Source organism: Asparagus officinalis, chromosome 10, assembly GCF_001876935.1.
Source record: "Asparagus officinalis chromosome 10, Aspof.V1, whole genome shotgun sequence".
Taxonomy (NCBI): Eukaryota; Viridiplantae; Streptophyta; class Magnoliopsida; order Asparagales; family Asparagaceae; genus Asparagus; species Asparagus officinalis.
The window spans coordinates 49,258,830-49,269,904 of NC_033803.1; the positions used below are offsets into that span (position 1 = coordinate 49,258,830).

An 11,075-nucleotide genomic window follows, 5' to 3' on the forward strand; every position below is an offset into this window, starting at 1 on the left:
CTTCTCAATCTTTATCTTTTTTGATACTTTTGGATGTTGAAAAGGAACAGTAAACCTTAAATTGGAAGTTAAATTTATATATCTTAATGAAAGAATATCAAACAACTACTCTTTTCTTTGCTAAGACTTAACATTTTAGTCTTTTTTGTGATTTTTAATTTTTAGGGGTGTGTTTTGCAAATTTTAAAACTTTGAGTGTTTTTTTATTTTAAATTTTAATTTGTGTGCTTGTAATTTTCATATTTCATGTGTTGATAATAAATTTTTAAATGTTAGGATATTTTTTGCAACTCCAAAATTTTAAGGGTGTATGTTTGCAAAACTTTGTATTGTTTCCTGTAAAATTCAAACTTTTAGTGGTACATTGATAATTTTTAGTTCTAATATGTACTGGTTATAAGTTTTAAAATTCATGATTTTTTGTAATTTTTAACTTCTGAAGGAGTTTTTATAATTTTTATAACTTTAAAGTTATTTTTATAAATTTTAAATTTTCAGGAGCCTGAGGGTAAGCCCTTAAATTCATCTTTGTTGTTTGCAAGTTTTGAAATTTTAGAATTTCAATGTACTTTTTTATTATTTGAATTTTTGAGGGTGTTTTTATAATTTTAAAAAGTTAAGGGTGTTAATTATAAATTTTAAATTCTTTGGAGGCTGTTAATTTCTAGATTTCATATTTTTTGTTTTATGTTTTGAAATGGTAGGATATTTTGTGTAATTTTAAACTTTTGAGGGTATTTTTGCAGGATGTTTGTGTAATTTTAAACTTTTGAGGGTATTTTATACAATTTTTGAAACTTTTTGGATTTTTTGTACTACTTCATGTATTAGTATGTTAATTCTTTACCTTAACAAATCAATATTGTGGAGTTGTTTCATATATTTTCCTAATCTTTTTTTAAATTGTTGAGCTATAGGTAGTTCACATAGGATTAGAATAGGATATAATTATAATTAGGATAGATTAAGATTTAAATAAAATATTTAAAATTGTGAAGGGTAATATTGATCACGGAAAATTTTTTCCTAACTCATACTTTTAAAGGGAGTATGATATGATTTTAAAATGGGTGGATACCTAAAGAGTGGGACTCAGATTGGTTTTAGTTTTCTTTCCTAATATATTTTTCTTTTTTGCAGCCCTTAAGAGAAGCCCAACCCACAATGAAAAGCAAGAAAAAGAATGGAGGCCTATTATGCCTGAAAATTTAAAAAAAGAAATCGTCAAAGAAATAAAGTCCCTCTTAAAAACCCCAATCATATAAAAAATGTTGAGCCAAAACTCAAAATAAAATGGATCGTTGGTAAGTCCATAAAGCTTTTACTTTTTAGGTTGCAGGCTTTTAATAGGTAAAATATAAGAAATTAGTCCTTTTATACAGCTCCAATTAAAGCAGCATATACCCATTCAAAATCTATTTCCTTCTCATAAAACATCATGTGTGTTGAGCTAGACTATTATTAATAGTATTTAACATGCAGATGCAATGGTGCCTGTTTTAATATTCAGAATATGAAAATAAAAATCCGAACTAGTATGTGTGATCTTGTACACATGAAACTATTTAGAAATAAACTTTCAAAAGAATTCAACATCATTAACCTATATATCATATGTTGTAAAAATCACCATTTCAAAACTTTTATCAAGTTGCTTAAATTTTCACCTCTTGATACATGATTCAAAACACACCAAAATCCTTTGAAATTTCTGTTCTAAGTAATTTATGCGTAGTAGATCACATCTACCGGTATGAATTTTTATTTTCTAGCTATAAATTTTAGAATTGGATTGATAGTACATACATGTTGGATGCTATAGAGCTTGGTCATCATTTTAACTTTGGAATGTAATAAATATTGCAAAGAACTTTATGACTTTCAGTTCTCATCTCAAGTAATATTGTACCTTCACCTTTAATCTTCATCTTTCTGTTGTCCCCAAAGCGTACAAAATTATGTGTTTGCATCAAGCTCAACGAATTGCTTCTATTGCCCCTCAATATGTTTGTTAGCTCCGTTGTCCTCCATTTTCAAGATATCTACCACATACTCTTCTCACCCGTAGGCTCCTCCTGAAATGATAAAAACAAGGACTACTCACACTAGTAGAAAAACGCACAATCTAGACGGAAAATTCCATCTAGGTTGATCGGAATCCCGTCTAGGTTGATCAACCTAGACGGAAATCCGTCTAGGTTGATCCGTCTAGATTAATTTCGTCTAGTTTGAGTCAAACTAGACGGAATTCCGTTTAGATTGACAAAACTAGACGGAATACAACCTAGACGAAATTTAAAAATCCGGCTTGGCAGCTCCTGTAGCAACTTAGACGGTTACTATAGCAACCTAGACGAAAATTCTGTCTAGGTTACAATGCTACATTTTTTTTCTTTTTTTTTAGCGAAATCTACATTGCACGCTATATAATATCACATGTACATGTACACAATATTACACAACACCAAACATATTCATATCCAACACAATCGATCTAATTATATTGCAATATCAAATATAATAATATTCAAATAATACATTCACCAAAATACTAGAGAGATACATAAATTGTTTACATAGATAATAAAGAATACAATTGTTTACAAAACTTGATGAACTTTGCATAATTTATAGAATCCAATTGCATTTACTCCTTCAAGTAGTTGAAAGTTGTTGAAGCATCATGTTTCTTCAACAAGCTCATGTTTCTTCCTCCTTGATCCTACATTATACAAAATTCAACATCAATTAGTCCATGTCATGAAATACACTTAGAAAGCATTAACTTTGCAGAAGAACTAATAGGGAAATCAAAATATTGATTACTAGACTAACAGCAACATTTAGAGCAATCCATGTACACATTCTGAGCCTTTTTTTTAACAACTGATTTCCATTTCAGAAAAGAGAGGTTCAAGCAACCTTAGTTCTTCATTGTATTCAGCACTACTGCAGAAAATGATACACTAAATTATGATCAGGAATATTAGCATATTGCATGTATACCATTTTCTAAGACACTTGCTCCTTAAGCCTGCTCCATGCTGCAAAAGAGGGACAGAACCACAAGTTTTAATATTTCCCTATTGAAGAAAACCAATAAAATCTTTGCATTTATACATTCAGTAATATCATAGTACAATCATACTGGGAGTAGTAGTACATTTTCATCATAATTAAAGTTACTCATCCTAAATATAGATACAAAACATTTTAAGACATTCTATTCAGACATATTTTCTTTAAATGATACACCATAAAACACTATCTTTATTTTTCATTACTAAAAGTCACTGAAAGCATCATTTGTTCATAAATAAATAATCTGAACTTTATTCATAAAAAAATAAACGAAGAAGCATTATTCAGCACTATCTCAGTTTGACATGAGTGCTACATTTTCACCTGAGCACTGCATAGCTAATTGAGGTTAGACCTTTTACATTAAAGGTGATATTCACATCAGCAAATCTAGCATCTTACTTATAGAATTCAAAAGGAAAAACTATCATGTTTGCAGATCAATATTAAGTTTGACCTAAACTACACAGAAAGGGAAAGACATGGTATTAACTAACTGACACTAGTTTAGCACATAAAAATACAAGATGGACCTTACTATAGGTGAACAAAAACAAGAGGATTCATGTAGGAAACCTAAAAATATTTGGGTTGTTGCTGCAGTAGTTTTAAGTTCATAGTGTATGGAAGGTTCAAGACATTGGTAGACAGTAGTATAGAGATATGGTATTCTGAAGCTGAGCAATCAAGTAATGATAAACTAAGGAAGAAATCAATCAATTTTGCCAAACTAGACCCACATTGCAAACTTGAACAGGCAAATTAATGACTACATCTTGAAGCTGGACCATCCATGTTTCGTGCAAGTTTTTGAAAAAATAATTATTAAGTTGCTCTGTTATAATACATTATGATACATTCCCTCATTCCCTTGATATTTGGCAGCCTTCTAAGTCATTAAACCTTGCATAGTATATCACATGTTCACAAGGTAGCAACCAATAATTGATAGTAGAAGGTTACTTCTCTAATACACGATTTACATGACTTGATTACCAGTAGTTTAACAATCGTTCACTTCGATGTGTACATAAGAGAGAATTCAATATTGACATAGTATAGAAATTATTCCTTTAGGGTTTTGATTGGTAGAATATTGTGGTAGTCGCAATATATTTATGCATTTAATAACTTCTTTGCATCTAATATAGATTTACAAATTCATATGCACATACTCAAAGTAGACTGGATTTTGATGGGATTGTTCCTCATACTTTTGAAGTTCCAAATTCCCAATGAGCAAAATGGACCTAGAAATTTGAACAACATAAAATGACATGAAACAAGTTGAGATCTACATGCCTTTGTTTCAGGAACAGGCTTCTGAGCAAGTTCCGGCATTTGTTCCTGGAACAAAACATGCATCTTCTTCAACCTATCCAGAGGTTCTGCTTTCCTATTACGAAAAAACTTCTCAATACAGTTAAAATTTACCTAATTGCTAACATATTAATACACCAAAAACAAAAGAAGAGATAAACCTGGATATCCCTAGCTCATAAACTTCATTAGCTTCCACCAAATTCCCTTTTGCAACAAGGAAAAGGGCATATGCCTCGTAAAGAAGTGAATACTTCTGAAAAATTCTCTTCACTTCCAGAATAACCACAGGTTTTATGTAACTGACCATTTATCCTGGATAACTAATCATGTTTGTTGCAACAACTAATATAAAAGCAACTAACCAGCTACTATTCTTCACTAGTCATCTAGAACTTAAAACTGGAACTGGGATAATTTGTGGGATAAAATTTTAAGGTGTTAGTCACATAGAACTAGGAAATGGGATATTTTTTTATAGTGTTAGTCAAGTAGAACTTTTGTAGAACTAGAACTGTATTATTTTTTTGGTGCGTTAGTCAAGTAGAATTCTACTAGAATTAGAATTGGGATAATTGGTCATAATTATCCCACAAATTATACTACCTATATATATAACCATAAGTTCTCATCTCTCAAATTATCCCACACATTGGAAAGAATACAATTGGGGAAAAAAAAGTGAAACCCCACCTCCCTCCCTCTTGGTTAGTTTCTCTGCCTAGAAAATTTCTCTACCATGAAGTCAATCATCCGTTCATTTTTCTGTCTTTACTTTGTTTTTGTGATGATTAGATCTTTTATTATTATCTTCAAAATGTATTACTTTATTGATAGTTTTTTGACGTTAAATTACTTTATTATTATTTATTTGATCTAAGTTTACTCTCCACAACAGTGGTTTAGGTTAAGAAAATAGTGTTGGTGGGTTAGTGCTAAAGATATGCAGGCTATTTATGTTTTTTTATAAGTTAGAAAGTAATTTTGCGATCACATTGATGATTAGATGTTGAATGGTTAATGGTGATATCTATTATTATTAAATCGGCTCAGTAAATTGATTGGGATATTTATAGTTCATCTGTCGATCATCTGTTTAGCGGCCATGGATGATTCCTGTGTACATTTCATTTATTTGCTGATTTGGTTTTAGCGATCATGATGAGATTGGTCCAAAGGGTTAATGGCTGAAAAATGCTTATTTTTCTTTCTTTATGATGTTATGAGATTTGAACTTCGACATTTATGATCCTCCACTAGAAGCTCCACGAAATGTTGCTGATGCAGACGATGACTCCGATAAAGAAGACGAGATACATACTCAACGAGCAGCTGTAGGAGCTTGGAGAAATTCTATGGCAGATGCCATGTGGGATGATATAAGTCATGTGGGATGATGGAAGTCGAGTCACTCTAGGGATTTAGATTTTTATTTATTTATAAATTATTTTATTATTTGAGATGAATAGTGATGCTTTATTGCATTATATTTTATAGTTATTACTAGAATTTGCTTATTAATATTATATTATTTTTAATATACAATTATTAACAATAGTAATTTATATCCACCATTACCCCCACCAAATTATCCTACCAAATTATGCAACTTCATAATATTATCCATCATTATCCTACCAAATTATCACACTTTAAGAATTACCCATCATTGTTCCACTAAATTATCCCAGTGTCAAAATATTATCCCACTTTACCAATTATCCCAGTTCTACTTAAAAAGTTCTAGGTGACTAACCCCCCCTAAATACAAAAAATTTCAGTATTAGAGACTTCAAATCCTAGGTTATATCAGGAATCACCACCTAGGGTTTCAATTCTAGAAGAGGGGCTTACATATAGGATCCAGATCTTGAGGAACCTGACATCGTTCTGGCACCAATGATCGTCAGAGAACCTCTGAACGCAATTCTCCAAAAGGGCCTTGAGCTTTTGATCCGGCCCATCTGGGTTTCTCTCGAATTCGCCCAATTCACTGCTTATTGACCTGAAAATTGAACCAAAATCAACAAAATCAAAAGCCCATTTGAGGAATTGAAGTGGGTCAGTGAAATAGATCGCTTACTGTAAATAGGGGACGATGGGATCGGAGATAGAATAGGGGGAGGGCTTGATTGGAGATGGCCTCAAACAAGAGAAAAAAAGGAGAGATTAGTGATTTGAGTGACGGGATAATAAATGAAGAAGGTAATAACCAATGTTTAGTGATTAGTGATTTGAGTGGCGTGAGGCAGCGGCGGCGGTTTTATTTTCTCAGAGACTATGTAAAGCAGAAAATCGTTGAACTGAAGCATTGTCACACCACTGAACAAGTAGCAGACATATTCACCAAGCCATTATCAGGTGAAACTTTCATAAGGCTAAGAGACATGCTTGGCATAAAGACATTTTGATTTGAAGGGACGTGTTGGAATAACAAATTAAAATGTTAGAATAAATGAGGTTAATAGCATGAGTTTTAAAAGTGCAAGGGTCATAAGTTTAGAAGGTGAAGAGACATAGGTTATGGAAGAATAGGAGTTACTCACTCCTTTATGATATTTTATCTTTATGACATTAAAAGAGGAGTTTAATTTATGACTATTAGTATGCCTATACGTTTTGTTTTTGAATCCTATATAAAGGGCTATTGTAATCCTTATTTCATAAAGAAAAAAATTAAGAAATAAAAAGTAAGTTCTTTGTCTTCATTTGGGAGAGTTCTCAGTTCGAAAACTTAAGGTTCAACAAAAAGCTGGAGCCATGTAAGGAGAAGAAATCGATTCAACATTGAGAGACATATTCTTAGTTGTAGAATTAAAGTTATCATACATGTTTCTGATTCTATCATGCTGCAGATTCTTCCAGGATCGATGGAGACATTAGGAGTGAGAGTCTTAGAAGATCATGGAATTTGTCCTGAAGCAAAGTGGTATTGGATCGGTGTGGGTGCATTGCTTGGATATATTTTTCTCAACTCTCTTTTCACTGTGCCTCTCACATATCTCAGTCGTAAGTGGCGAACCAACTAATTTCATACGTGAAAAAATTTTATTTTGGAGGAACAAATAAAAATAATACTAAGGACTAATTTGCATGCAGCCTACGGCAAAGCTCAGCAAGCTATGTCAGAAGAGACGTTGAAGGAAAAGAATGCCAATACAACAGGTGAAATATCAGAGCCATCATCGAGAGAAAACAATCCCAATGTTCACTCTTCACTGAGAAGTAAGTCTGCCCCAATTTTATATATATATATGGGAAAAGTGAATCTAAGGTGACATCCTAGGCTCCCACCTAAGGACGCGGCCTAAAATCACATCATTCCCTAATTGTTTTTTGCGATCCACTCCGTTGAACTTGAGCTACACGTTCTTAGACCCAAACACATTAATTTTGGGATGAGCCAGTCGTGTTTTAACTCTTTATTGAGCCGTGCAAAAAGTTATATTCATTCGAAACCGTTAAAATTGTGGCGAATGGATGAATGGTCAAAACACGACGGGTTCATCCCAAAATTAATGTGTTTGGGTCTAAGAACATGTAGATCAAGTTCAACAGAACGGATCGCAAAAAACAATTAGGGAATGATGTGATTTTAGGCCGCGTCCTTAGGTGGGAGCCTAGGGTGTCACATTAGATTCACTTTTCCATATATATATATATATATGAGCAAGATACCTTAATATATGGGAAAAGTGAATCTAAGGTGACACCCTAGGCTCCCACCTAAGGACGCGGTCTAAAATCACATAATTTCCTTTTTTTTTTACGATCCGCTCCGTTGAACTTGATCTACACGTTCTTAAACCCAAACACACCAACTTTGGGGTGAACCCGTCGTGTTTTGACCTTTTATCCACTCGCTGCAATTTTTACGGTTTCGAATGAATAGAACTTTTTGCACGGCTCAACGAATGGTCAAAACACAACGGGTTCACCCCAAAATTGGTGTGTTTGGGTTTAAGAACATGTAGATCAAGTTCAACGGAGCGGATCGCAAAAAAATTTAGGAAATGATGTGATTTTAGGCCGCGTCCTTAGGTGGGAGCCTAGGGTGTCGCCTTAGATTCACTTTTCCCTAATACATTATACAATATTAGATCGTATTATATTTAATATTATAAATACTATAATATATATATATTTATTTTTGGGGGTTTGTAGAGAGAGAGGGGGAGTTTTCACCTGTTTGGGAGCTTTTTAGAGGGAGCGGGGAAATGAAAAAAAAGAGGGAGAGGCTTCCTTAATTGTTTTAGGCAACCTAGACAAAATTTCTATCTAGGTTGCATCAACCTAGACAGAAATTCCGTCTAGGATGAGTTTCCATTTTTAAAAAAAATATTAAAGCATGTAGTTTGTCAATCTAGACGAAAATGTTCATCTAAATTGATCCAAACTAGACGGAATTTTTCCGTCTAGTTTGTCTCAAACTAAACGGAAAAAAAATTATGTCTAATTTGTTCCGTCTAGTTTGTTCATTTTTCTACTAGTGTCAGTGTCATCTTTTTTTTGTCAATGAAGAATTTATTCATTATACCAATTTGTAAAGATTTATGTACATCCAGATACTCGAAATTGAGTAAAGCAAAACAAAAACGAAGAAATTTACAAACTTGTCTATCTAAACCAGTAATGTCATCTGATCAACCCCTAAATTACAAGGATAAAATCCAATTTTTATTTTCATTTGGTATAGAACTACTAAGAATGATAGTCAAAATATCCATTTTGATGCTCTTGATCAGCTACTCAAAGCTCCTGGATTTCTGCTAAAAAATTCTTCTGTTACGTGCAGTCCAAATGCAATATATTGTAGAAGTTAAAGCCATTCGTTTAACTTTTGTTTCAAGCCCTTTCCCTTCAGCCTTGTACAATACCAGTTCAAAATACTGCTCCTGTCACAAGCTCTCCAGTTGAAATGTAACCAGTCCATAATCGCATTCCAAATCACCTTTGAAATGCACATTCAAAAAACAAGTGGTTGTGATTCTCCATACCTTCTCCAGAGCATAGATTGCATAGATTAGATTGTATTATCCCTCTCCTCAATAGCTTATCTTGAGTAAAAAGCCTGTCAAGAGCAGCCAGCCATAGAATAAAAGTGTGTTTTGGATAATTCAAAATTTCCCACACCGGCAGAATATAGTTCAAAGAGTTTTATTTTTGAATTCCTGGAACAAGACCTGATAAGTTGTTTCAAATTCTCTTCACCACCACAAAAGCTCGGAGCTTTATTTCTAACTTTTAATAATTGTCTCCAAATCCATGAATCCCCGACTTACGCTTCCACTTGTCAAATAATCATGTTCCTTAGATAGGTTCCATGAATCCATTTAATCCACAATATCTCTTTATTTTCATGAATATCCCAAATTGTTCTCAAAGCAGTTGCACTATTCTAGGTTGTTGCTGAGAAAATACCCAGACCCCTATACATTTTTCCCAAACAGACTTTATCCCATGCCACAAGAGGGACCTTGAAAGCTTGATCCGTTTTACCTCATAAAAATTGTCTGCATAATTCATCAATCTTATGGAGCACATTGACAGGTAAGACATAACTATATGTCTAATAGAGTTGTACTCCTAAAATAACACTCTTAATAATTTGTAGCCTGCCAGCATATGAGAGGTCTCTTAGCATTAGATAGCTTCGAAATTGGCTGGAGATTTTATTAAAGAGAGGTTGACAATCCATGAAAGACAGTCTTTTGCATACAAGAGGGAGTCCCAAATATCTGATAGGCAAGCTACCTTCAGTGAATCCTAGAAACTTATGAATAGAGTTTTTGACAGAGATATCAACTCCTCCATAAAAAATAGAACATTTGCTAGAATTTGCGTCTAGCCCAGAAACAGCACTGAAGTTCTTCACACATTGATAGAGCTTTTGGACTGAATTAAGATCACCTTTACTGTATAATAACAGATCATCAGCAAAAATCAAGTGGTTGATCTTAAGTTTATCACATTTAGGATGGAACTTGAAAATCATGTCATTCTTTAGCAGATTGAGGCTTTTAGATAGATACTCCAGACCCAAAATGAACAAATAAGGAGAGAGAGGGTCACCTTGTCTTAGACCCCTCTCACCCTTAAAAAAGCCATGAAGAGAATCATTTAGGAAAATGAAAAACTTTGGAGAGGTAATACAAGTCATAATCCTGTTAATCATCTCCCTTGGGAAACCCAGACCAAGAAGCATTTCCTTTAAGAAATTCTAGCTAATAGTATCAAAAGCTTTTCTTATATCAATATTAATCATGACTCTAGGAGATACATGCTTCCTTCCATAGTTTTTGATCAGTTTATGAGCCAACAAGATGTTGCTAGAAATATTCCTGCCTTTGACAAAAGCACTCTGTGCTCCACTGATGAGATAATCCATTACTGATTGAAGTCCATTAGCAAGATTTTTTGATATAAATTTGTATAGGCTATTGCAACAGGATATAGGCCTGAAATCTGAGGGAGTTACAGGACACTGTACCTTAGGAACAAGTATAATAGAGATGGAATTGACTGCTCCCAAAAGTTTCCTAGTTCTAAAAAATTCTTCAATAGCTAATGAAACTTTATCTCTAATGATCGACCAAGCTGACTTATAGAAAGATACACTATATATAGCCATCAGGGTCAGGTGCTTTGTTGTCTGACATGGATAAAACTACACT

General features: G+C 33.2%; 1 protein-coding gene across 2 annotated transcripts; it reads right to left on the minus strand.

The window, feature by feature from the left end:
- LOC109826048 (mitotic spindle checkpoint protein BUBR1-like) lies at window positions 2,480-6,655 on the minus strand. Of its 2 annotated transcripts, XM_020392997.1 has the most exons (6): window positions 6,485-6,655; window positions 6,256-6,406; window positions 4,563-4,703; window positions 4,384-4,477; window positions 3,007-3,044; window positions 2,480-2,722 (listed from the first exon to the last, which is right to left on the minus strand). In XM_020392997.1, the coding sequence occupies exons 2-6, from the start codon at window positions 6,363-6,365 to the stop codon at window positions 2,701-2,703; spliced, it is 405 nt and encodes a 134-aa protein (XP_020248586.1). In that variant the 5' UTR covers window positions 6,366-6,406; window positions 6,485-6,655; the 3' UTR covers window positions 2,480-2,700. The 2 variants fall into 2 exon arrangements, with proteins under 2 accessions (XP_020248586.1, XP_020248585.1); XM_020392996.1 differs by lacking the exon at window positions 3,007-3,044.

Coding starts and splice junctions, on each gene's coding strand:
- LOC109826048 (XM_020392996.1), bottom strand. CDS start 6,365: ATGGGCCGGATCAAAAGCTCAAGGCCCTTTTGGAGAATTGCGTTCAGA. Junction 4,704..6,255: donor TCAAGATCTGGATCCTATAT/GTAAGCCCCTCT, acceptor ATAAATGGTCAG/TTACATAAAACCTGTGGTTA. Junction 2,723..4,383: donor AGCCTGTTCCTGAAACAAAG/GCATGTAGATCT, acceptor TGTATAATGTAG/GATCAAGGAGGAAGAAACAT.